The following is a 27,885-nucleotide window of genomic DNA, read 5'->3' as shown; positions in this document are numbered from 1 at the left end:
AAAGTCGACTGCGACCCGAACGCAACAAACCTAAGAGTTGGAAGGCGCAAGTTCCTCTGCCAGCGAGCTCACCCTCGGCAACTAGACTGCTGAAAGTGCGCTCCACGCCGGAAGTGCACTAATCCGCAGCACGTGGGGTTGCCAGGGCGCTCTTCACGTGACTGGGAGGAGCCTCGGGAATCTGGTAGCCAATCGTAGCCCGAGAGGGCGGTGCCTGTGACGCTCCGGGGCCTATCCCGGAAATAGGGCTGAGTGGGGGCGGGTAAGGGCGGGGAGACTGGGGTGTGGAAAGTGTGGCGGCCCCGCCCCGTCTCTTGGAACTGCCGCGGCCGCCACAGCCGCCGCCGGCGCTGCTGCTGTAGGGGACCGGCGCGGGTGCGCAGACGAAAGGCGCTCTTTGCCAGCTGAAAGGTGAGGACCTGGGGAAAAGCTGGTGGGGATGGGGCCAGAGCGAGGCAGGGCCGGGGAAGGCGCCCAGACCCGAGCGCTGACCGAGGGAAAGAAGGAGAATGGATGGGGGAACAGAGGCGAGCGCGAGACCCGCCGGGGCTCAGGCCCTAGTGGGGCCGGGCAGGGCCGAGCTGAGCCCTAGATGCCGGCAGAACGAGGGGCGCCTGTGCGGCCGCGTCGGCGGCGTTGAAGGGTGGAGGGCGGGGTGCGCGCCAGCTAGCAGAGGGCCGGGTGCTGCCGGCCAGGTTCTGTTACCCCGCATCCTTCGCGGGGACGTGCGGCCTGGGCTGGGTCCCCCGCAGTAGGGTTCGGGGCGGCGGCCGAGGGCTGGGCGGCGGGGGAAGGTCGCCGGCTTCTGCGGTGGGGCGATGGGGGCCGCAACCTGCTGTTTCCAGCGCGGAGGAGCGCCCAGGGCGGGTGTCCCCACCCTCAGCGAGCTCCTCTGCGACTTCTCATCCCACCTCCCCAAGCAATAGCTGGAAAAGTTTGTAGAGGCCAGAGTTAGAAAGTATCCACTAGTCTAGGGTGGGTGTTACTTACATGCAGAAATAACGGGCCTATGATGCTTGGCACATAACTTGTCCGAAATGAGACGTTTCCCTGCCTACATACCCGTTGTTAAAAAGCAAACGCAAACTTTTTGTGTAGTTCCTACGGAAAAACTACCATCTCCCCAGCCCACCATGGCAGACGAAATTGATTTCACTACTGGAGATGCCGGGGCTTCCAGCACTTACCCTATGCAGTGCTCGGCCTTGCGGAAAAACGGCTTCGTGGTGCTCAAAGGACGACCATGCAAAATAGTGGAGATGTCAACTTCCAAAACTGGAAAGCATGGTCATGCCAAGGTAAGTACCCTTGCAGATCAGGCTTTGGCTTCGGCGTTGGGACTTTGATCATTTGTATTCCGTTACAGATCATGAGATTTCTATACTTAAAATTTTGTAATAAGCACTATTTTTTCCTTCCTACAATTACTGGGTAATCAGTTATTACGTTGAATACTTAAAGGTAGCATTCCCTTCTTGGGCCCTTACAATGTTCATTAACTGGGAACTGAAACTTTCCTGAATCCTAGTGACCTATAAGATCTATTCAGTTTACAGATGAGAAAACCTGTTCTAGCAATTCTAAGAAACCTACACTTTATTTTTCTTGTGTAATCTCATAATTGAATCACTGGACTATATTGGGTCTTGACAGGTCGTGATACTCTTTAGTTGTTTACTGCCTCTTAATTGTAAGACCACTACTTTTTTTTTTTTTTTTTTTTTTTTTAAGTAAAATTAGGTGACCTTGGAAGGAGGAGAAAAAGAATCTGTCGTAATCAGCGTTGGTATTGTGCTCTTGTGTGTGTAATGAGTGATATACTTGGCAGAGATTAAACAGGTTTCCTGTTCTCCTCTGTTAGGTTCACCTTGTTGGAATTGATATTTTCACGGGCAAAAAATATGAAGATATTTGTCCTTCTACTCACAACATGGATGTTCCAAATATTAAGAGAAATGATTATCAAGTAAGCACTGATTTTCTTTAGAATGTTGCTTGTTTCTTCAAGGTGCAAATACTTTGTACTATCAGTAATAATTTGACAAAACCCAAGAGTAGTTTTGTAGGTTTTTCTAACCAATTATTAGGCAGCAGCTATCTTAGAAATTGGAGAAATAGTGATGTTTAACACATGTACCTTTTCTAGGATTATTGCTAGTTTGCTATTTTTTTCACATTCTTGCATTTTTTAAAAAGTCAAATACTTATTAGTGTTCCTCAGGCCAAGTGACTGCATATTGCAATTAAGTACAATGTTTAGTGAAAGTACTATTCTCTCTGTTGTAAAATATTTCTTGTTCTAATTTAAAACATCCCTCCTGGATGTTTTGTTTCTTTTCACTGATCAGACCTGAGACATTTAAGAAACTACTGAAATTCATGTTCCTACCAAGTTTTTGCATTAATGAATGTTAGTCAGAGCTTGACATTCTTAAGTAGGGAAATAAGTTGAAAGCCATAAATATAAAGGATAAAGTACATGGTCACTGAGTATGGTGAAGAAAGCACAAAAACTATATAATTGGTTAAATTATATTCAGTGACCATGCTATGACCTTTTGCTAAATTATATATGTAAATTTCAAGTTTTAGTTCCAGTTATACATTTGGGTAGGTCATATTTAATGATAGCATTTTGTTGTTTGGAGTGTTGATTATAACAAAATAATTGACCTTATAGGATGTGGAAGCTCAGATTACATATAACTAAAGCTTTTCTTGAAAGTCTTCAATTTCTGTATCAAGCATACCATATATCAAACTCATTTCTGCTCATTTTACATAGTAAAAAATACAAAGTTGACACTGGTATTTGTTTTATCCGACTTAAACTGATTTTTTTCTGTACCCTTTGTTGTCTTGTATAAATTTCTTTTAATGTTGCTATCAACTGCACTTACGCAATGATTTCCTTTTGCTGTTTGTCCACATGCAAACATACTTTTTTGTGGTTTTAATCTAGTAAACTTTTATATTTTCACTTTCCTACTTGTCATAAATGTTTTCTAGGTTGCTTTGAAGTCTTGTAGAAATTTGAATTGTCTTGCAAGTGGGTTTTTTTAACCAGGTAGATCTGGGTTTGGATCTAGTTCTGTCACGTTCTAGTTGGATGATTTTGGACAAGTTATACAACCTTTCTGAGCCTGTTTTCTCATCTACAAAATAGGGATAATATGAGGATTAAATGAGAAAATGTACCCCATAAGAACTCCATAAGTAGATACGTACCAAAAAGTGCCGTTCTGTTTCCCCCTTTTCCTATGTAAAAATTCTACTTAATCATTTCATTATTGTTGGAGCACCAAATTTGATGTGGTACATAGTAGGTGCTGAAAAAACATTTGTTAGATGTATATTGTACTTAATCATTTCTTTATTGTTGGAGCACCGAATTTTATGTGGTACATAGTAGGTGCTCGAAAAATATTTGTTAAATATATATGTGATTACTGAATGTGGTAGAGATAGTACAGCAGGCTAAAGTTGAGCATAGAATGTTGTCAAAATTGGGTTTCTCTTTTCATCTTAAAGTATGAAAGCTTTGACTGTTCAATATTAATTATATTCAGTAATATTCATTCAATATAGAATGCTTTTGCCTGTTGCATGTTTCAGAAAGATGGTATCAGCAGTTCAGATAATTACTATTATACTATGATAAGGTTAGCCAGTCATTGATTGGAGCTCAAGACTTAAAGGAAAAATTTGGTTTGGGTCCTAGACTAGGATGAGGCAAATGAAGTGAGGGAGGCTTTTGCCTCAGGCACAGAATTTTAAATAAAGACAGAACTAGTAACAATGACAAGCCATATAGGAGCTCAAGGCGCAAAGAAAATTAATTCTGATCCCATCTTTATTTAGAATTTTGGTATTTTATCATAGGATTTTTGCACTAATTCTAATTTTTTAAAATATTGCATTAAAGTGCCTATCTGATCACTGAGGTTTTTTTGGTGCCGTCTTTAATTTTGCACCCGAGACAGGTGTCTTACTTCACCCTTGTCCCAACCCTTGGTATGTACTCCGCACTGCAAAGTGGATAAGAGGATGATTTAAGCCAGGCAGGCCTGGTCCTAGTCTCTACTTTGGCACTTAATAGCTGTGTGACCTTGGTTGACAAGTTACTTAACCTGTTTTGGTTCCATTTCTTTCTTTATAAAGCAAAGACATAAATAATAATGCCTCATGGGATCATTTTGAGGTTTAATTAGTTAATACAACAACGCCTGGCATAGAAAGTACTCATTATTTCTCTGCTCTTCATTTTCAAGTCAGCATAGAAAACTTATTTCTGTTAATTTTTTAAAAAACTAGTTCTCCAATCTGGGTAATGTGGTGAGACCCCATCTTTACAAAATACAGAAAAAAAAAAAATTAGCCAGGCATGGTGGTGTACACAGCTGTAGTCCCAGCAGACCCAGAGGCTGAGGTGGGAGGATCACTTGAGCCTTGGGAGGTCAAGGCTGCACTAAGCCGTGATCACTCCACTGCACTCTAGCCTGGGTGACAGAGTGGGACCTGGGGGACAGAGTGGGACCCTGGGTGACAGAGTGGGTAAGTGTCTCAAAAAAAACAGTTCTGTGGGCCTTTCTATTTATATTTATTGTGCTATGGTGGTCTTCACTTACCTAACCAAGTGCCTTGATTAAATATCTACTCATTATTTGGCTGTGTGTAATCCTTTATATTTGATGAATTCAATATTTTGAGTGCCAGTTCAGCAGTTGGCTAAAGAGAAATATGTATTCTGTTCATTATAATAATTAAAAAGTAAACAGGAAACAAAACGTATTAATATTTATAGTTTTAATTTTATGTGTTTTAAAATAAGTTCAGAATGAAAGAAAAATTGTCTCCTGACTTCTCTTTCAAGATTAGCTTGGATTAGAATTGCTCATTTACATTACTTCTCCCAAAAGTAGTTATAGATGTCCGGGACTGAGTGATGGTGAAAATTATAAATGCATCCAGATAGACCTTTGGGAATCCCCAAATTCATACAGAAATGCTTATTCAGACTTTAGCACTCTCTGGAATCATATTTCTTTAGAAAGTTCTGTGTTGATATGAACCTCACCACAAGTTAAATGCCGTTTCTGCATTTACTAAAGTTTTACTTGTCATTTGAAGACCATTTTCCAGAAGGAAAACTAATTACTATAGACACATAAAGTATATATTGTAGACCTTTGGATTATTAGTGAATTTCCAAAACTGTCACAATTAAATCCTAGTATATTCTTCAAATAAGTAGTATATTATTTGAATGTTGAGATATGTTAATTGAATTCAAATAAGTAGTATATCATTTGAATGCTGAGATATGTTAATTGAATTCAAATAAGTAGTATATTATTTGAATGTTTAGATATGTTAATTGAATTCCTTGAGCTTAAAGTCTTTGTATAATTTTTACCTGTTTCATGGGAATCCTTGTGTTCTCAGATGGAAGCAGTCTTTCTTTGGAAACAGAAAACCTCTATACCAATAGGGCCCAATATTGCAAGGACTAGAAGCAAATAGGCTTGTTACAGGATCATTAAGGGTAATCATGAGAAGAGCCATTAACTTTAGTTCCTAGACCTGTGTATTCTACCTATAGGAAAAATAGCATCATATATTGAAATATATTGTAACCTGCAAAAAACAGCCCTCCAGGCCAACAAAGTACCATTCAGCAGGTGCCATATGTGAGTCTTCACTAAGCCGATCCACAGAGGCAAGCTGTTTTGGAGTGATAGGGTACCTGAGCCAGCAAATTACCTGGGTGTTTCACTGCCTCATTACTTTGCCTGTAAAATTAGTTTCCTAGTCAGAAGTGATGCAATGTGAGATACTATGACAGGAATGAGGCATTCTGTAAATCGAGATGAGATTTTAGCAGAAGCACTGCAGGCAAGAAAGGCAAATCCATATGTAGAATAAAACTATTGCAATAAGAAAAAATTGCTGCCTGTTTCATGATGGAAGGGGTACAGTCAGGTGGCCAGCTGTTCTTCTGGGAAACATATTAAGACTTATTTTTCTTCTATGTTCTTCTTCTGCCATATCAAGACTTTCCTGTTTCTGTGAGGTTTTCAATAGTGGCTGTAGTCAGATCAGTCTTGGTGAGAGAAAGCCTGTGTCATTGATCCCACTGAGCAAAGACGAGGAGAGCTACAAAAAGAAGCTGAGGCCGGGCACGGTGGCTCACACCTGTAATCCCAGCACTTTGGGAGGCCAAGGCGGGCAGATCACGAGGTCAAGAGATCGAGACCATCCTGGCCAACATGGTGAAACCCCGTCTCTAATAAATACAAAAATTAGCCAGGCGTGGTGGTGCATGCCTGTAATCCCAGCTACTCAGGAGGCTGAGGCAGGAGAATCACTTGAACCTTGGAGGCGGAGGTTGCAGTGAGCTAAGATCCCGCCATTGCACTCCAGCCTGGGCAACAGAGCAAGACTACATCTCAAAAAAAAAAAAAAAAAAAAGGAAGGCATCTGTACATCTCTACAAAAAATACAAAAATTAGCCAGGTGTGGTGGCAGGCACCTGTAACCCCAGCTACTTGGGAGGCTGAGGCAGGAGAATCGATTGAACCTGGGAGGTGGAAGTTGCAGTGAGCCAAGATCACACTACTGCACTGCAGCCTGGTGGCAGAGCAAGACTCGGTCTCAAAAAAAAAAAAAAAAAGCTGAATGGCATTCACACATTAGCTCATAATCAGTGCAAATCCACACTTCTGGTTCTGTCTTCTTTCAGGTCCAGTGCTTGAAGTTCTTCCCAAACCCACTTTCAAGTTGACCCCTGAATGGTGTCATCATATAATACATAACCATCTAGAAACCATTGTGAATATTTTCCTTTCTCAGTCAGCTGGTCATAGGCAACTGTCCATCTAGTCATTGCTATGAGTTGAAAGAGAAGTGTCAGTGTGGTAAGAGAAAGTGTTTTCTGAGTCTGAGCCACTTCTTATACAACTTGTTTGTACCTTTAGGTCCTTCTCAAGCTGATCTCATGTATGCTACTTCCACTTGATGGAGAGCTGCTGTGCCTTCCCAGTTGTGTGGCTTGATGGGTCAGATGATGGGTCAGGTTATGGTGGTGTTATTTGCTTAGGCTGTATAATAATAGTGATCAAGCATTCAGTCTCTACCAGGGACCAGCAACTCTAAGGAAATAGCACAAGAGTGCTACACTCTGGGGGAAAAGAAGGAAGAAATAAAAAGGAATAGGTGTTACCTAAACAAGTCTGGTTGTTTTGAAATAGATTGAGAAACAAAATTAAATTCAGAAATTAGAACTAAGAAGGCACCTGTCCAGGCACTGTGGCTCACGCCGGTAATCCCAGCACTTTGGGAGGCCGAGGCGGGCAGATCACGAGATCAGGAGTTCAAGACCACCAGGGAGGTGGAGGTTGCAGTGAGCCAAGATCGCGCCACTGCACTCCAGCCTGGCGACAGAGCTAGACTCCATCTCAAAAAAAAAAAAAAAAAAAAAAAAAAAAAGGCACCTGTAGGGATAATATACCTTCTCCAGCCTTCTGTTGTATATCAGTTGTACAATGCAGGCAAAATAGTTTCCCAATAATTCCCCCTTTTCAGTGTTCTTTCCTATTCTGACTATTTCTAAGACAGAATCTGCAGTCATTAACTCTCCCCACACTCCCTTTTAGATCATGTTTTGCTTCCTTAGCTTACTGTGCCTCCCAGCACTTAGTGGTTACAGTGCTCATTCTAGAATTCATATATACTATAGCATTTTTTGTTTCACTTTTTATTGTGGAAATTTTCAAAGTATAGTATAATGAATCCTGTGTACCTGTCACTCGGCTTCAACAATTACCAGTGTGATTAATTCTGTCTCTGCAATTTTTTGACAAAGACACTGTATCATTTCTTCTGTAGACTTTCCCACTGTATGGATTTTGCTAATTGCATTTCCTTGTTTTTTAACATGCTCCTCTGTCCCTTGTGTTTCCTGAAACTTGGTAGTAAGATGTAGAGTCTTGATCAGATTCAGTTCAGATTTTTATTTTCTTCCTTTCTTTCCTTTAACAGGACTACTCCGTAATGTTCTATGCAATCATTAGGTAAATAAGTCTGATTGTTTCTCCTTTTGTGATATTATCAGATATGTGATCACTGCCTCAGTCTATTAATTGGAGGAGACAAAATTTATGATCTGTCATTCCTTCATTTGTTTCTCTTAGCCAGAATACTTCTATAAAAAGAAACTTCCCTTCATCAATTTTTGTTTGTTTGCCTTAAGAGACAGTACCAGTGTCTGTGTGTGTAGTGGGGGTGGGTGTATTTGACTCTTTCCCTTTAAGGTACAGTTTATAAAATAAATTGGTTCCTAGCATCCACTAAAGATGACGAAATACGTATTTTTTTCATCATAAACTCGAGCATTTAAACATATTTGTGTTTCAATCCATTGTTGTTAGTGTCCTTATTTATTCTCACATTGTTCCATCTTGGCCAGTGGGAGCTTATTCAAGTTAGCTCTTGAGTCCCTTTGACATGGGCCTAATTTTAATTCTCCTTGATAGCTGCTTGCTTTTGAGTACAACAGCTTCTCCAGGTTCATCTTACATACTTCCTGATCTGGACCTGGAATTATCCAAGGATCCCTAGAATATTTTAGTAGGAAATAAAAAATACCCCATTCTTTTTTTTTTTTTTTTTTTTTTTTTTTTTTTTGAGATGGAGTCTTGCTCTGCCACCCCGGCTGGAGTGCAGTGGCGTGATCTCAGCTCACTACAACCTCCACTTCCTGGGTTCAAGTGATGCTCCTGCCGCAGCCTCCCAAGTAGCTGGGACTCCAGGTGCCATCACATCTGGCTAATTTTTGTATTTTTAGTAGAGACAAGGTTTTGCCATATTGGCCAGGCTGGTCTCGAACTCCTGACCTCAAATGATCCGCCTGCCTTGGCCTCCCGAAATGCTAGGATTACAGGTGTGAGCCACCGCACCCAGCCAAAAATACCACATTCTGATAGCATTATAACCTCATACTGCTCAGGAGCTTGGTACGCCTCCACATGCCTAATATCTCTAAAGTTTTTTGACCCTCACCTCTGCTGTCTCCCTGCTTGCTACTAACAATAATTACTTTCTACCAAAAAAAAAAAAATTGTTCAAAAACATCTAAAAGTGAACAAATCAGTAGGTTTGTTTAAAGGTAAAGGACCAGAAGAAGATACTTATAACAATTTCCTTACCATCCCCACCTTCCAACTCTATGGAGTCAGAGAGGCCTTTGAGAGAAGATAGAAACATTTGCACAAAAATATGCTTGGGGACTTGACGATGACACTGTTGGCTTTTTTTTTTTTTTCTTAAAGCTTGCAAATTACAAAGGGGGAAAGTGTAACTTTGGAGTGGAAAAATCTGGCAGATAACTACCTTAGTCAGCGTATCAGAGTTGGCATCACTTGTAATGGGACAAATTGACATTTACCTCCTGATAGGATACTCTGAGGGCACATCATTTATATAGTATTCCTTTCAAAAATGCATGACCTTAATCATGAGGAAACAGTGAGACAAACACAAACTGAGGAATATTCTATAAAACAGTGAACCCCCAGGAGTTTGAGACCAGCCTGGGCAACACAGGAAGACCCTGTATCTACAAAAAATAAAAATTAAAAAAATTAAAAATTAAAAAAAAACCAACAACAGGCATAGTGGTTGTATGCCTATGGTCCCAGTGACTCGGGAGGCTGAGGTGGGTGGATCACTTGATCCCTGGAGGTTGAGGCTGCAGTGAGCCATGATCATGCCACCACACTCCTGCCTGCGTGAAAGAGCAAGACCTGGTCTCACAAAAACCAAACCCCCCAAAAAACAAAAAGATGCCATGAAAGTTAAAGGGTGGGGAAGACTGTTAGAATTAAGAGACTAAACTGACATGATAGCCAGATAAATACAAGGTATGACCCTGGAGTTAGGGAAATAAGTTGCTATCAAGGACAATACTAGGACAATTGGCAAATTTAAATATGTACTATATATTGAATAATAGGTTATCAATATTAAATTCCCTGATTTTGAAAAATAAATTGTTGTTATCTAAGAGTATTTCCTTGTTCTTGAGAAAAATACACTTAAGTTTTAATTGCTGAAAAGTCATGGCTGTTGCACTGAAGTATTTATTGCTGAAGAATCATGATCTTTGGAACTTTCAATAGTTCTGTAAAAATAATAAAAATGTATATGATATATATATTGGATGTATACATAGAGAAAATAGTGCACATGTGATTAAATGTGAACAACGGATGTATCTAGGTAAAGGATATGGGATTTCATTGCATTATTGCAACTTTTCTATAGAACTTAAGATTTTTTAATAAATAATTCAATTTAAAAGATTGTATTAGTCCATTTTCACACTGCTATAAAGAACTACTTGAAACTGGGTAACTTATAAAGAAAAGAGATTTAACTGATTCACAGTTCCACATGGCTGGGGAGGCCTCAGGAAACTTACAATCATGGAGGAAGGTGAAGGGGAAGCAAGGCATGTTTTATAGGGCAGCAGGAGAGACAGCAAGCAGGGGGGATCTGTCAAACACTTTTAAACCGTCAGATCTCATGAGAACTCACTTACTATCATGAGAACAGCATGAGGGAAACTGCCCCCATGATCCAGTCACCTCCCACCAGGTCCCTCCCTTGACATGTGGGGATTATAATTCAAGATGAGATTTGGGTGAGGACACAGAGCCAAATCATACTATTCTGTCCCTAGCCCCTTCCAAATCTCATGTTCTCACATTTCAAAACACAATCATGCCTTCTCAACAGTCCCTGAAAGTCTTAACTCATTCCAGCATTAACCCAAAAGTCCAAGTCCAAAGTCTCATCTGAAACAAGGGAAGTCCCTTCCGCCTATGAGCCTGTAAAATGAAAAGCAAGTTAGTTACTTCCTAGATACAATGAGGATACAGGCATTGGGTAAATACTATCATTTCAAATGGGAGAAATTGGCCAAAACAAAGGAGCTACAGGTCCCATACAAGTCCGAAACCTGGCAGGGCAGCCATTCAGTCTTAAAGCTCCAAAATAATCTCCTTTGACTCCATATCTTACATCCAGGGCACACTGATCCAAAAGGTAGGCTCCCAAGGCTTTGGGCAGCTCCAACCCTGCAGCCCTACAGGGTACAGCCTCTGCAGCTGCTTTCACTGGTTGGTATTGAGTGCCTGTGGCTTTTCCAGGCACATGGTACACCATTCTGGAATCTAGAAGATGGTGACGCCCCTTCTCACAGCTCCACTAGGCAGTGTCCCAGTGGGGACTCTGTGTAGGGGATCTAACCTGACATTTACCTTCCACACTGCCCTAGCAGAGGTTCTCCATGAGGGCTCTGCCCATGCAGCAGACTTCTGCTTGGACCTCCAGCCTTTTCATACATCCTCTGAAATCTAGGTGGAGGCTCCCAAACCTCAACTCTTGCCTTCTGTGTACCTGCAGGCCCAACACCACAAGGAAGCTTCCAAGGATTAGGGTTTACACCCTCTGAAGCAACAGCCCAAGCTGTACCTTGGCCCCTTTTAGCCACAGCTGGAGCTGGAGTGGCTGGGACACAGGGCACCAAGTCCCAAGGCTATACAGAGCAGCAGGGCCCTGGGCCTGGCCCACAAAACCATTTTTCCCTCCTAGGCCTCTGGGCCTGTGTTGGGAGGGGATGCCATGAAGATATCTGGAATGCCCTGGAGACATTTTCCCCATTGTCTTGGCTATTAATATTCAGCTTCTTGTAACTTATGCAAATTTCTGCAGCTGGCTTGAATTTCTTCCCAGAAAATGGGTTTTTCTTTTCTGCTACATGGTCAGGCTGTACATTTTTCAAACTTTTATGCTATGCTTCCCTTTTAAACATGAGCTCCAGTTTCAGATCATCTCTTCATGAATGCACATGACTGTACGCTTTCAAAAAAAAGCCAAGTTACCTCTTGAACACTTTGCTGCTTAGAAATTTCTTATGCCAGATAACCTAAATCATCTCTCTCAAGTTCATAGTTCCACAGATGTCTAGGGCAGGGCAAAATCCTGCCAGTCTCTTTGCTAAAGCACGGCAGGAGTGACCTTTGCTCCAGTTCCCAATGAGTTCCTCGTCTCCATCTGAAACCACCTCAGCCTGGACTTCACTGTCCATATCATTGTCAGCATTTTGTTCAAATCCATTCAACAAGTCTCTAGGAAGTTTCAAACTCTCTCTCATCTTTCTTTCTTCTGAGCCCTCTAAACTGTTGCAGTCCCTGCCCGTTACCCAGTTCCAAAGTTGTTTCCTTATTTTCAGGCATCTTTATAGCAGTGGCCCAAACTCCTGGTACCAATTTTCTGTATTAGTCCTTTCTCACACTGCTATAAGGAACTACCTGAGACTGGGTAATTTATAAAGAAAAGAGATTTAATTGAGTCACAGTTCCACATGGCTAGGGAGGCCTCAGGAACCATGGCAGAAGGCGAAGGGGAAGCAAGGCACATCTTACATGGCAGCAGGAGATACAGCAAGTGAGGGGGGAACTGCTAAACACTTTGAAGAGAACTCACTGTCATGACAACAGCATTGCGGAGACTGACCCCATGATCCAGTTGCCTCCCACCAGGTCCCTCCCTCGACATGTGGGGATTACAATTCAAGATGAGATTTGGGTGGGGACACAGAGCCAAACCATATCAAAGATTAAATAATTCGTTCTCATTATTTTTGTTTTTCGTAGCTTAGTTTTATTTTTGAAAACTAATTGTATTTAACATAGCAATTTATCTTAATAAGATGTTTAATGTTTGCAAATGCATTGTTTTACTAGATGTTTTATATATTTGTACATTTGAAATGCTTTATATATTTCATTCCACAGTTTATGATTCTTAACTCTTAAAAAATAAAATAGCTCCATTACATACATCATTTTCAAAATATCAGTATTATTATTTGGCTTCTGTGTTTCAGTCACTAGTGGCACAGTAGGAACATTTAACTCTTGAAATAGACAAGCTCTGCTTTAGGGAATTACTAAAAGAACAGAAATCAGAAAGATTTGCCTTGGAATGTTGTAGTTGTTTAAAAATTACACTTCAAGCTAGGTGCATTGGTGCACACCTATAGTCCCAGCTCCTCGGAAGACTAAAGCAGAGGCTTACTTGACCCCAAGAGTTTGAGGCCAGCCTAGGCAATATAATGAGATGTCCATCTTTAAAAAAATATGTATTTTTTAAAAAGTTACACTTCTACCTCAACCTCCTTGCTCCCACTTCTCTACCAGCCACCTCACAAATATTTGAGGGTCTAAGAGGTTAGTTAAAAGTCTTTGTTGTAGCTCTGTAGGATTTCTTATTTTTGAGATGTCTAGACATACCAAAACTCAAATTTCCTGTGGTAGATGGAGTTTCTATGGAGAGCCATAGTCAGTTTTGGTAGATGGTGTATGTGGAGGAGAGCAATCCCAACGATATGCCTGGGTTATATCATAGTGGTTAACCACTATGATATCTACAAAAGGACCATTGTCTTTGACTCCTTTTGTAGATATTAGCAGCTGGTATTCTGGATGGTAGCCTTTTATAAAATGTGTTAGGATTCTTGGCATACTAATAGTGTACATACTTTTATTAATAGAATAAATGAGTGGAGGTTGGTTGTTTCCTCATTCCTGTAGTAAAAGAAGTTCAGTAGTATCAAAACCATGCTTTTTTGCAGGTTGGGTTGACGACTGGGTTTTTTTTTTTCACTGATGTTATCCATACACTAGTGGATTTTGTTGTTGTTGTTGTTGGCTGAAAACCAAAAGTTTTCCACTTAATTTTGTTCACACTCAAATTAGAAAATACATTGTTTGTAATAGCAAAAATAACTTTTATGCCCAGTAATGTGAAATTGGTTAAATCAGTTATAGTATGTCCATGCAGATATGTGGTAGTTAACTAAGGTAGGTTTATATTTTCTGCTTAGAAAGTATTTATAAGACATATTATTAAGTCAAAACAGCTCACTGTAAAGTACTTACAATATCCCTTTTTTTTTTTTTTTTTTTTTGAGACAGAGTCTCGCTCTGTTGCCCAGGCTGGAGTGCAGGGGCACGATCTCAGCTCACCACAAGCTCCACCTCCTGGGTTGACGCCATTCTCCTGCCTCAGCCTCCCAAGTAGCTGGGACTACAGGTGTGCCACCACACCTGGCTAATTTTTCGTATTTTCAGTTGAGATGGGGTTTCACCGTGTTAGCCAGGATGGTCTCAATCTCCTGACCTCATGATCTGCCTGCCTCGGCCTCCCAAAGTGCTGGGATTACAGGCGTGAGCCACCCTGCTTGGCCCAATATCCCATTTTGATTAAAAAAAAAAAAAAAACAGCAACTATATTTATTTTGTGAACATAAATAGAACACACTGTAAAGAAACCTAAACTGTTTAACAAGGCAGAGATTGGGTATGGGAAGTACCAGGAGGAGTAAACTTATATTTCTATTCTGTATGTATTTTATATTTTTTATATTTTTAGCATTTTAAATACCAAGAATATTAATGTATTACTGTGTACTTATATGAATTAATATCAATTGCAATTTAACTGTGTAAACATTACAAAGAAGTGGATATAATCTAATCAGCACAAATGATATAATTTCTTCTAATAGCTGATATGCATTCAAGATGGTTACCTTTCCCTGCTGACAGAAACTGGTGAAGTTCGTGAAGATCTTAAACTGCCAGAAGGTGAACTAGGCAAAGAAATAGAAGGAAAATACAATGCAGGTGAAGATGTACAGGTAAAGACTTAGAGAAGGATTGTTTTTGAAAACCATTTTATAAAAACTTTGACCTCAACTAGTTGACATAAAATACTACATATGGAATGTGGTTTAAAAATACTGCTAAAATGTTGAAAATGATCTCTCAGGCAGGTTTCCATAAAACCCTTAGAAACTCATTATCAAAGAAAGTATCAAAGTTCATTTTTGCTACATCAACATTACTCTCAAACCCAAATTTGTTTTGAAGCTCTGTACCTGACTTTTTTTTTTTTTTTTTTTGAGACAGAGTCTCCCTCTGTCACCCAGGCTGGAGTGCAGTGGTATGATCTCGGCTCATTGCAACCTCTGCATCCCAGGTTCAAGCGATTCTCCCCTCAGCCTCCTGAGTAGCTGGGATTGCAGGCGCGTGCCACCACATCTGGCTAATTTTTGTATTTTTAGTAAAGATTGGGTTTCAGCATGTTGGCCAAGCTGGTCTTGAACTCCTGACCTCAGGTGATCTGCCCACCTTGGCCTCCCAAAAGTGCTGGGATTACAGGCCTGAGCAAGGCGCCCAGCCCTGAGCTATTCTTACAGGTAAGAAATGATGCTAGTGGAGTGTTAAAGAGTGAAGGAGATTTACTGTCTTTGTTACAACTTTCAGAAATGTAACGTGTAGTAAGTGTTCAAACATTTATAGTTATTTTTCCTGTTCCCTGGAAGTTGTCTTACAAACCACTCTTTGAGAAATTCTGCTTTAGAAAACTGTAAAGAAAGTAGCTTGTTTTGGAATACCCCTTTCAGAAGTCCATATGTACAAAATATCCACAAATATACAATATATGAGGAACTAATTATATCTTCTATATGTATTATCTTCTGAATAACCTTTTGCCTGCTTTTTTCCTTCTAGGTATCTGTCATGTGTGCAATGAGTGAAGAATATGCTGTAGCCATAAAACCCTGCAAATAAATGGAAACATCAGGCATGAACACTGTTTAGGTCTGAATCAACTGCAGATATAATTTGGTTCTAAGTTGTCACCAAAGCTATAGCCTTCATAAGCAACCTCATTTCTTTTTTTAATTGTTTTCAGATTGTGCTGGGTTAGTTTTGCAAGCAACTGATAATTTTTTTAAAATTATCAATATGTATAATTTTTTTAAAATTATCAATATGTATAATTTTTTTTTAATTTTGTAGGTATGTTTCCTATAATATTCCTGTGGTTTTCAGTACGTCAGTCCAAGAAACAAACAAGATAGCTTCAGCAGATGTGATTTGTCTGAGCAAATCATTCCTGTGTTTTAGTTAAATGATAAACCAGGGTTTAAAATCAAACAATGTAGCATAAAGTGGTATTGAAGTACCACATTTAAGTTGAACTGCTCTGCATTAATTACAGATTTAATATAAAATGAACTGATTAGATATTGGAATTGTTGCACTTTCAGTCTGTGTAGGGCAAACAATCCTTAAACAAAAATCATGTTATCAAAACGTGTCAGTTATTTTGGTGGCCACATGTAACCATGTGATTACTTTGGTCATACTATTTACCAAATTGTTGGCAAACTTAATGTAACCTTATATGGTGGTTTTAGTCCCTTCTTATGGTTGGCAGAAGGGCACTGAACTGTTGGGTGAAAGTTAGCAAGTAAGATTATAAGGAAGACACAAAAGACAGTGGCAAAGAGGGTTGATTAAATCTATACGTTTTTATGTGAGGACTTTGTAAGTCAGCATAAAAATGAAAAGTTGTTTCTCAGTTGTTTTTGCTTTTAACTTTGCCTCCAACATTTAAAGGGAGTAATCTGCTTTACAGGATACTATGCAATGCTTGTTTTCCAACTATGTTGAATAAATATTAATATTTATCAGTAAATACTCCTTTCCAACTTTTTCTTTTTTTTTTTTTTTTTTTTTTTTTGAGACTGAGTCTCACTCCATCAACCAGGCTGGAGTGCAGTGGTACAATCTTGGCTCACTGCAACCTCTGCCTCCCGGGTTCAAGCAATTCTCCTGCCTCAGCCTCCCAAGTAGCTGGGACTACAGGTGCACGCCACCACGCCAAGCTAATTTTTTTTTGTATTTTTTAGTAGAGATGGAGTTTCACCATGTTGTCTAGGCTGGTCTTGAACTCCTGACCTCAGGTGATCTACGTGCCTCAGCCTCCCAAAGTGCTGGGATTACAGGCATGAGCCACCACACCCAGCCCCTTTCCATCCATTTTTAAGTAGATTTTTTGACATTAATGTATTTATTAAACAAAAACTGAGAGTTCCTTAAATTGATTTGGAATTTTTGTTAATTTTATGTCCTTTTTTTCCTAAAGTGAATTGAAAGTGAATCATGGAAGCAGCATTACTTTATATGAATATTATTATTTAAGTTATTTTAAGTATATGCATTTTTTCTGATTGTTGTGTGACTTAATTCAGTTGCTGGTGTGAAATATAACTAGCAAATAATTCTATAAACTGAATTATTTTAAAAGGTATTTTAGGTGACACCACTGCATTTCTATTTAATCTTTTGAGTCATATGTATATTATTTCCAGAATTTTCGACATTATTAACAGTGTTTGTGAGGACCTTTGACTCAATAACAATCATCATATTGGAGCAAAACATAGAACAAAATCACTATCTCAGAAATACCTTAATTCTCTAAGACTGGCTCTTAGACCTCTCCCATCATGCCTTGACCACTAAAAAGCCCTTTGTTCCTATCTTCTAAAGGGAAGTATATCATATATGATGATGTAACTGATCTAATCAGTGACTGGAAATAGCATTAGTAACAGAAGATCCCAAGTTTTAGTTGCTTAATTTGTACACACTTTTAAATATTGTCTTAGCCTCAGCAAACCCATTTGGGGAAGAAGCAAGATAGTTTAAGAGAAATACAAAGGAAATTTCTAAAGCACAAGAAATAGTAAGGTAGTAGTTAGTCGTTTTTCCTATAACATTTTAGCTTTTGCCCATCTAAAGCACAATTAAAATTAGGCTACATTCTTTCCAGTATTCTATTTAAGTACCTACTACATACTGCTCTAGTTTCTTAGTACTCTGTAATGTGTATCTTAATTGCTACTGGTTGGCATTGTAACTCATAGGAATTCCAGAAAATTATTAATCTGTGCTGCTTGCAGGTCATTTATATGGCACCTCTTAACCATGCTGGTGTTATGATTTAGTATTAACTCTCAATTAGCATGCCCCTGTTCTTCCTAACTTGTAAAATTTCACATAAATATATTTTCAATTATGTACAAATTAAGGGTGTACAAATTATAATAATGCATCTCTATCTTCATACTTTGAATGGCAAATGCTATTTATGCATAAATATTTTCATTTTAAGTAATATATGAAGTGTAAATACTCGATATATAAGTATAGATTTTAAAGATATGGGACTTTATTTTCACATAAGTCAATAGATGTCTCTCTAGAACAAAATATTTAGTAAAGCTTTATAAATTATATTAAAAGGAAGCAGGGAACATGTATTTTTTAACATAGAACAGAAGTGACTTCATTCTTTTTAGACATCAGAAATGTTAAAGTTGATTCCCAATATTTGTTGTACATTTTTGTAGCAAATGTTAAAAATCACGAGTTACCATGTATAGAATGTGGACTGTCATGTTGATATCATTGTACAGTGATAAGCCATTTTTATCTGTATACATTTCACCAATTTATTAACAGGTTGAATATTTGTTTCTTTTTAGAACATTTTATTTATACTGTGAAGACTTTGTTATACCTTATTTGCTACAACATAGATCATATCATTGCTACTTTGACTTAGCATTTGCATCATAAACATAATTATGATTTTTTTTCATGCTCCCTTCCAGGGGCTCAGTCACTTGAAGAAACTATTGCTAACCAAGCTCTTGACTCTGTTTCCCTTAATGATACAAGTCTCTGTACCAGCGCTTTATGTTAATTACCAAAACTCTCCTGCAGTCAGAGCATGATACCTATAATAGGAGACACTGCAATAAAATGATTAGGCTGTAAAATTTGGAGACACAATTTTTCATTACAACACAATTTGCGTGTGCACATGTGCACAGATAGCTTTGTATGTTAGTTCTTTTTTCCAGACTCCCAACTCTTAAAAGTATTGTAGTCTGGTGGTGCCTCAACTGTTGGTAACTTTTTTTTTTTTTAATTTACAACTTTTCCACAACTTGTTTTTGTACTTTAAGGTTTCTCAATTCGAATATTTCTAGTTGAGCTGTAATTTGAATGCATTGTTCTCAGGGCTATTTGTGCTAAAAGCTGAAATTTCATTATTTTAAAGCTAATTGCCTGAAAATATATTGGCAGAATTTTCCCAAATTGCAATACTGTGATACATGCATATAAAAAAATCCTTAATGTCAACACACTTAAACTACATGCTAAATAGTCAAGAAAAAAATGGAAACAGTAGCATCCATACTGGAATCTTGCCATATTTTTTTCATTTTAGAATAGAATTTGGCAGTCTCATCTTAGAATCCTATCCTTAGGATATATCTGAAAGTATTCCTTTGGCATGGACCCCAGAGATAGTTTTGGAGCCAGGCATTGATGTAGAGGTTCACCAAACATATTTAGGGATAATAGATAAATTCATAATGCTCTTTTGGGTACACTGAAATGTTTACATACTGAATTCTATAATATGAACTAGGAACGCATTTACTATGAGAAAATATGGCTCTTAAGCAGTGTAAGAGTGAAAATATAAGCATATTTCCATGAACAGTATATTGTACTGATCAGCAGCTCTCATTTTAATGTCATTTAGGCATAATATTTCATAGTTTTCAAGCCTTTTTTTTCTGCTAACATCCAGACAAGTAACAGGCAACAAAGATTTAAGAAAAATTTATGGTGGAAAACCTTAAAAATTGAGACAATTCAATCTATTTAATCTATTAAATTTTTTCTCTGAATTGGGTATATGGCATCATTATTTGATTTTAGCAGGGAACATTTCGATTTAGCTTATGAAACACAGATGTTCTATGGGAACATGGCTTGAAGCCAATATGTAATTTAATGTTTTTCCATTAAACAAACATCTGAACACCAACTTAGCTACCAAGTGAGGTCAAGTGCCTGAAAAGTACTGTATACATCTAATAAGCATGTTTTCTTTATGTAAATGATGCACTTTATGGCAATGCATACCAGGCTTTCACCTGCTAGAAACATACTTGTTGCCAAACTTTGCCATCCACCACTATTCCCCTCCTTAGAACAGGTAGAAACCTATTTTACAAAAAAAAAGACAGGTTATTGTATTTATATGAAGTCCCTAAAACTGATTCTTGGTATTGACAGACTTAAGTTTATCTTAGTTCAAGATTGCACTTTTTAAAAAACTCTGGACTAATTTCAGCAATGACTGAACAGCTTGTCACACATCATAGTTGTGATCTTTTTTGAGGAGTTATTTATTGTGGTTAATATCTACTATAAATAAGCACTCTTGTGCTTGTTACAAAGCATAATGCAAATTACTAGTTCTCTACTAGTATAATGAAAATGACTAGTTCTATACTGTTATGTACTTTTGTCTTCCTCCCCAAAAAGGAAACAGTTTAGCATTGTCTAAATTCAGTGGCACTTTTTTAGTAATACATTTTTTTTTTCTTAGATACAGGAGAACTGTTGCTTTTACCTGCAGAAACTCAAATGTTTTCGCTAAAACTTTAAAATTCTAAAATATGTAGTATGGGTATTACTAATTGTGCATTTTACATTTCAAAAATAGTTAAAATTCAAATGTTAAGTCTTTGACTTAAAAAACCTTTAAATGTAGATAATACCTTAACAATTATAACTTTGTGATATTATTAAAATATATTTGTCTGTTAACTTCATCAGTTGTATTAAATAAAAATAAAGTTAACAGCTTGCACTATTCTTGTACATATACATCTTTAAAACAATTTCATACCCGAAAATTGTATGACTTAAGTGTATGTCACGTTAAAAGAAAATCTAACTTGTTTTTATTGAGTACTTTCATATTCTAGGTCCTTACGTAGTGCCCTTGCATTATGGCTGGGACTATTAATTTCTAAATGTTGGTTTGAGGTTTAGGTACAATTTTATTTTTAAATGTTTAATGTTTTTTAAACTATATAAAATGGTCATTTGGTTCAAAATTCAGCAGGTACAAAAGACTAAAGACATTTTCCCCTCTTCATCCCCTTCCTATGTGTCCTTCCAGAGATATTTAATGTAAGAGAGGGCAATGCTGCTTCCCTCACCCCTGATTTCCCAGGGTCTGAGGTGTTTCTTTCCTACAAGCTGGGGTTGCTGTTCCCTTTCCACAACATGAGTGGTGTGATAATTCCCTGAAGCAAAGGCTTCACCCTTTTGCCAATCCTCACCATGTCTAATCCACACCAACTGGACATGTTCATTTCTAGGTGGCTCAGTGGTTTCTTCCTTATACGCTGTACCATTCTAGAACATCCCTCTTGCTCCCCAACAGGTAAGCCATGCCAGAGATACCATGGCAGTTGTCACCTTGTATCTATGATCATTACAAATATCCATAATCTACCAGATCCACAACGCAAAGTTGGGCAGTAAAGTCTTCTAGCCTCTATCCCCACTCCTTTTTGCCACTTGCAAATTCGGTAGCCCAGTTACCCAGAGGGAGGCATAGGAGGGAAAACGAAGACCAAAAAGGGCTAATTATGAGTTTTGTCTCTTACAATTTATCTGCATCTTATCCTTCCCCCACCCCCCATCATTAAATCATTAAACATTCTATCTAAATAGAATGCCCTTCTGTGGAACTGCATATTTGGAAACCATACTGCCTGTCTAACTTATGCACTCCACTGGGAACTTACAATATCTGTTTCCCACAATACTTGCAGTCATATCAGTTACAACCACTGGGTGTGTATTGGTTCAAAAGGACCTACCTACAAGGTTATATCAATCCTTGTCCAATTTGAGAGATTTTTTTCTGAATCCAGTTAAAATAATTTTTGGCTACACCCGGGGACACTTCCCAGGACCACAATGACTTGTAGTCTAGTGCCCAAGAAAGCCAAAAAGGCCCGGCAACCTTGGTTGCCACCAGATTCCCAACAGACAGATTCTAAGGGAGAAGAGAAGTTCATCAACTAACACTCATAGTGTCTCTGCATTTTTCCTTCATAATTACGTGAGTTTCACTTAATATGGCTGTCACTGTAGCTCATTTTAATTGCTATACAATCAATGAGGTAAATCTTTTGCATATATATCAAATATTACCATCCTGATGTTAGAGATTTTCTTTCCAAGGCAAACAGAACTTTCACCAAAAAAAAGGATATTTAGAGCACAAAGAAAATAGCAGTAGCTTCTATAAAGCAGAAATATTAAAAACACTGTTACCAGTCCCAAGTGAAATTAAAAACAAAACTAGAAAATAAAAAGGTCTTTCTAACTAGAAGTGTAAAACCTATTATGCAGGGTACAATGAAAGGGGAAAATACAAAAATTAAGGAATTCCTGAAAGATAATGAAAATACTACATATCAGAATCCATGTAAAAGTATTATCAGAGGAAAATTCATTGCCCTACCATCTATATAAATAAAAATGACAGAATGAACATAAATAAATAGTAAATCAAACAGCTAGAAAAATAAACCAAAAGGAAGCACACAGGAGGAAGTAACAATAACAAAAGCAGAAATTAATAAGATAAATAAGAAAAATAGCAAATTAAATAGATTAAAATACTAGTTCTTTGAAAAATTAACAAAATAGATCGATCATTAGCTATTACTTAATAAAGCACAAATATAAAAAATGAGAAATGACAAGAAGGAATAACTAATGCAGAGGAAATAAAAATAAAACAGAAAACTGCAAATCTCTATGCACATAAATTTGAAAACCTAGATGATATAGTTTCTTAGGAAAATGTGTTTATTAAAATTGACCTCAGTAAAGATAGAAAGCTTAAACAGTAATTTTAATAGAACTACAGAAAGTTGTCAAGAAATTGTCCCACAAAGAAGCCAAGCTGGGGTTGCTGTTCCCACAAAGAAACCAACCAAACAAAACCAGGTCCAAATGGTTTCACAGGAGAATGTTACCAAACTTTTAGAGACCATATGGTCCTAACGTTATATAGAATGTTTCAGAATAGGGAAAATAAACAATCTAAATTCTTTTTAGGAAGCAAACATTGATACTAAACCTGTTAAAAATAATAAAAAATATATTGAGGCAAAAATCCTAATATAATACTAGTTTTTAGACTCAAACACCACGTGAAGAAAGTAATACACTATGTCTACATGGAGTGTCTATCAGAAATGTAAGAATGGTTCAATATTAGAAAAGCTATTAATACAGCTCACTATCATAGGATATTAATATATTGGGAAATATATATTAATATATTGGGAATATATTAATATATTGGGAATATAATTAATATATTGGGAAATCTTTTCATAGCATTTACTATATTAATAGGCCTAAAGGGAAAAAATAAGGCCAGACATGGCGGCTCATGCCTGTAATCTGAAGCGGATGGATGGCTTGAGCCCAGGATTTGAGACCAACTTGGGCAACATAGCAAAACCCCATCTCCACAAAAAAATACAATTAGCCAGGTGTGGTGGAGCGCACCGGTAGTCTCAGCTACTCAGGAGGCTGAGGTGCGATGATCACTGGAGCCCAGGGGGTGGAGGCTACAGTGAGCTGTGATTGCACCTGCACTCCACTTTGAGTGAGACAGCAAGACACTGTTTCAAATAAACAAATAAATAAATTGAAAAAACATATGATGTTCTGCATAAATACTGAAAAAAACACTTGGGTAAAACAAGATCCATTCTTAAAACATCTCTTTAGAAAATAGAGATGTATGAATACTTATTTGATGTAAATGTATTTATGTTTATATATGTTAACATGGTACACCTAACATTAGCTATGTATGTGTATGTATACATATGTATAAACATGCATATATATGTGTGTGCATCTTTGCATAAAATTCCAAATAGCCTTTTCCTTGGTGGAGAAATGCTAAAGGCAGTCTCACTAAGGTCAAGAACTAAACAAGAATGCTCAGTATCTTGACCCCTATTGTTTTGGAAGTATTAGCCAGTACAAGTGGACAATAGAAAACAGACATATTAAAATTGTAAGAATAAAAGAAAAGACTATTTTCTGTTTTCAAATGATCTGATAGTATATCTGGAAAATCCCAGATAATCAATGATAAAGCTAACTCAAACAATAAAGTTGTTCATCAAGGTAGCAGGAAATAAAATTAACATGCAAAAATAAATAGCTTTATATATACAAATAATAATCAATTAGAACACATAATGAAAATGTTCAAAGCCTATACAAAGATAACTATAAAGCACTCCCAAGAGACAGAGTTGACCTGAACAAATTCCATATTCTTGGTTGATAGCTAGTTAGTAAGATGATAGTTCTACCTAATTTAATTTATAATGTTAACACAGTCTTAATAAAAATATCATTTTTTTAAATGAAGTTAAACAAGTTGTTAATAAAGTTCATATGGAAATATGAATATGCAAGAATCACTAGGAAAATATTGAAAAGACAGAGCTGAGTGGGGATCAGCATTACCAGAAATTAAAACATATTACAAAGCCTCTATATCAAAACAGTGAGGTACTGGCAAGTGAATACACATCAATGGAATAGTATAGAAAATCCAGAATAGATCCAAATACACATAGAAATTTAATATATGACCAAGATAGTATTGCAAATCACTGGGCAAAGATTGACATACATTAATTGTTTTAGGACAACTAGAAAAATAAGATGAATTCCATACAACATACATACGAATAAACTACAAATGAAGCAGAGACCTAAATGAAAGCAATAAAACTATACAAGTCCTAGAAGAAAACATGAGTGATTTCCTCTGTAACCTGGCTTTAACAAAACTGGTTGGAAGTCTAGACACAATAAAAGAGGTATATGTGTTGGTGAGACAGAGTGAGAGAACAAATAAGTGGGACAAAAGAAGTAAGAATCTGGATAAAGGGGGGGTGTGTGTGTGTGTGTGTGTGCTTTGAACTGTTTTTTTACAATCTTTCATAACATTTAAATTACTTCTAAATAAAATTTTTTGAACTCAAAAAGTATATATAGTACCATCCAATCTTTATAAATTTATGTCATCTAAAGGAGATAGATAGATAGATAGATAGATAGATAGATAGATAGATAGATGGATGCAAGTAGATAGACGGATGCACACAGACACATTTACAGACATGCACATCCCCAAAGCATTTAATAGCTATTTCTGAGCAAGTGGGGTTTTAGATATTTGTATGCATTATATTTTTGGTTTTTCTATTTTTCTTGCATGAACATTTCTTTTCACATAAGATAATTCTGTTAATTAAGAAAGTTCTGGCTTGGCGCAATGGCTCACGCCCGTAATCCCAACACTTTGGGAGGCCAAGGCAGGCAGGTCACTTGAGGTCATCAGGAGTTCAAGACCAGCCTGGCCAACATGGTGACACCCCATCTCTACTAAAAAATACAAAAATTTGCTGGGCATGGGGTGCATGCCTGTAGTCCCAGCTATTTGGGAGGCTAAGGCAGGAGAATGGCGTGAACCTGGGAGGCAGAGCTTGCAGTGAGCCGAGACTGAGCCACTGCACTCCAGCCTGGGTGACAGAGCGAGACTCCATCTCAAAAAAAAAATTCCTCAAAACATTGTTTATAATAGTGAAAAAATGGGATAATCTAAATATCCATTCAATAAGCTGAAAATAACAAGCAATAAAATGAAGCAATGAAAAAAGATACTTGTTTTCATTTTAAAGGCTGATCAATATTCAGAATTCCTGTGGCACTATATAACAAGAAAATATTACTTCGATGAAACTGCAATTTGTTAAAAATAATAAAAACAAATAACTTAGGTTTTCCTAAATACACATTGAGAGAAAAGATGCAATGAAGCAAGCATAAACGTTTTAATCATAGTTTTTAATGCTCTTGAATCCAATTAGTAAAGAAAAGGCAAGCAGCAGTAACTTAAGTTCCTATTTCCCTTCCCTGGTCCCCTTAGCTTTCATTAATGAGTATATAACAAAGAACCATACATAGGTTTGGGATTTTAAAAGCAATATTCTTCAGTAGTTTTAAGATTGTCCTCAGTATCTCATCATTGTTTGCACAGAAGGGCTTCAGCCCATTCTTAGCCAAAGCTGCACAGTTTGCTTCCATGAGACTATTCGCACTTCAATGTCATTAAAGTATATTTTCCTGGAAATGGTAGTGCAATGCCTCATGATGCTCAACATGTTCCACTTTGTAGCACATGGCACAGAAAGAAATAGAATGCTGTTTGCTACACATACAAAATCTATATATTTTTTTACAATACTTAAATGGTGGTAACTTTGATGACTAGAAGTTTGTTTGGGTAAAGGGTAATTTACAGACTTTCTCTCTTTTTTTTTTTTCAAATCAGCTTCTAGAAAATAGATGAGCTCTTTGGGAGGCCAAGGCGGGTGGATCACGAGGTCAGGAGTTCAAGACCAACCTGACCAAGATGGTGAAACGTCATCTCTACTAAAAATACAGAAATTAGCCGGGCATGGTGGTGCATGCCTGTAATCAATCCCAGGTACTCAGGAGGCTGAGGCAGGAGAATCGCTTGAACCCGGGAGGCGGAAGTTGCAGTGAGCCGAGATTGCACCACTGCACTCCAGCCTGGGTGACAGAGTGAGACTCCATCCCAAAAAAAAAAAAACAAAGAAAAAAGAAAATGAAAAAGAAAATAGATGAGTTTTAATAACAAGTATATTTCAGAGATGCACACATTGTCTACTTTCTACGTTACAGTGTGATCCTTTGTGCCGTTAGCACAGCTGAGGTCTTCCAAAAGACAACACTACAGAATAAGGTGAACAATCTGCTCCTGTAAGAAACTTTGTGTGATGCACAAACCCAGGACAGATGCAGAGCTGCAGAAAGAGAAGATGTATGACGTATAAATGGACCACAACAGAGAATTGTATTCAGAGTACTGTTTGCCTAAATGTCATAGCATTTTTTCATAGTTCAAAATACACAGATACTTACATTATGGATATATTTATGAATGATTGTAAATAATCTAATGATATATTGTTAGATATGGTTTGCTAAATATTTATCTGTGACTATAGTATGTGTGTATATACATTCATGAATATATATATATTCATGAATGAGACTGGGGTATAATTTTCCTTTCTCAAAAGGATAATTATAAATTTCCTTTCTCAAAGTTATGCTGGCCTCATTAAAAAGTTGATGAATGTCTCTAATATTCCTAGAGAGTTTGTAAATTGGTTTCTTAGCCTATTGGCTGCATGCAATTGATTTATTAGGAAGTGATCTCAGGTAACAGAAGAAACTGGGAAAAACGAAACTTGGAAAGAACAAAAGCAAACAGAAATGTGCTGGGGACAACCGAGGCTTAATTCTTCTGGAATCTCTCATGTAGTAATATAGAATGCACTAAACCATCCAGTCAAAAGGAAGAAAGGAGCAGCAACCAGTTTCATGCAGGCGTAACTTGACAGCACCTCCCCACATATATTTCACCTTCTACCCCATGGCTTCTCTGACATGAAGCATGGGACACGTGTGGAAACCTCCCTACCAATACCCACTTATACATTTACAACCTGAAAATGCAAGGGAGTTAACAATCCAAGGAAAAACATTTATCAGCAGGGGACAGGAAGCTGTAGATAAATTCTCCCCTGCCCTGAATTAAAAGGTAAACTGGCAGAATGTGAGATTCAGCATAAAATTGTTACAACTGGCATTGTTTCTTCCGCAATTGTTTGGTAGAATTCACTGGTAAAACATGAACAGTATATAATCTGCCTATGTTTTTTTTGTGGGAAGGTTTTAATTACAAATGCAATTTATTTAAAAGATATAGGACTATTCAGATATTCTATTTCTTCTTGTGTACGTTCTGATAAATTGTATTTTTCTAGGAATTTGCTCATTTTATCTAATCTGCCATATTTTGGCAAGTGGTAGTTTATACTATCTTATTACTATTAATTGAATTACATATACAGAAAAAATGAACAGATTA

At 37.5% G+C, this 27,885-nt stretch overlaps 1 protein-coding gene across 2 annotated transcripts; it reads left to right on the top strand.

Annotated features, from left to right (window-relative positions):
• Positions 1-241: 241 nt before the first annotated feature.
• Positions 242-27,695, top strand: EIF5A2 (eukaryotic translation initiation factor 5A2). 2 transcript variants are annotated; one of them, XM_054550468.2, is made up of 5 exons: positions 242-411; positions 1,099-1,298; positions 1,862-1,966; positions 14,636-14,767; positions 26,631-27,695. In XM_054550468.2, the coding sequence occupies exons 2-5, from the start codon at positions 1,134-1,136 to the stop codon at positions 26,649-26,651; spliced, it is 423 nt and encodes a 140-aa protein (XP_054406443.1). In that variant the 5' UTR covers positions 242-411; positions 1,099-1,133; the 3' UTR covers positions 26,652-27,695.
• The last annotated feature ends 190 nt before the right edge of the window (positions 27,696-27,885 follow it).

The sequence above is a fragment of the Pongo abelii genome, chromosome 2, assembly GCF_028885655.2.
Source record: "Pongo abelii isolate AG06213 chromosome 2, NHGRI_mPonAbe1-v2.0_pri, whole genome shotgun sequence".
Taxonomy (NCBI): domain Eukaryota; kingdom Metazoa; phylum Chordata; class Mammalia; order Primates; family Hominidae; genus Pongo; species Pongo abelii.
Note: the sequence above shows the minus strand (reverse complement) of the source record. Positions and strands in the feature narration are given on the sequence as shown.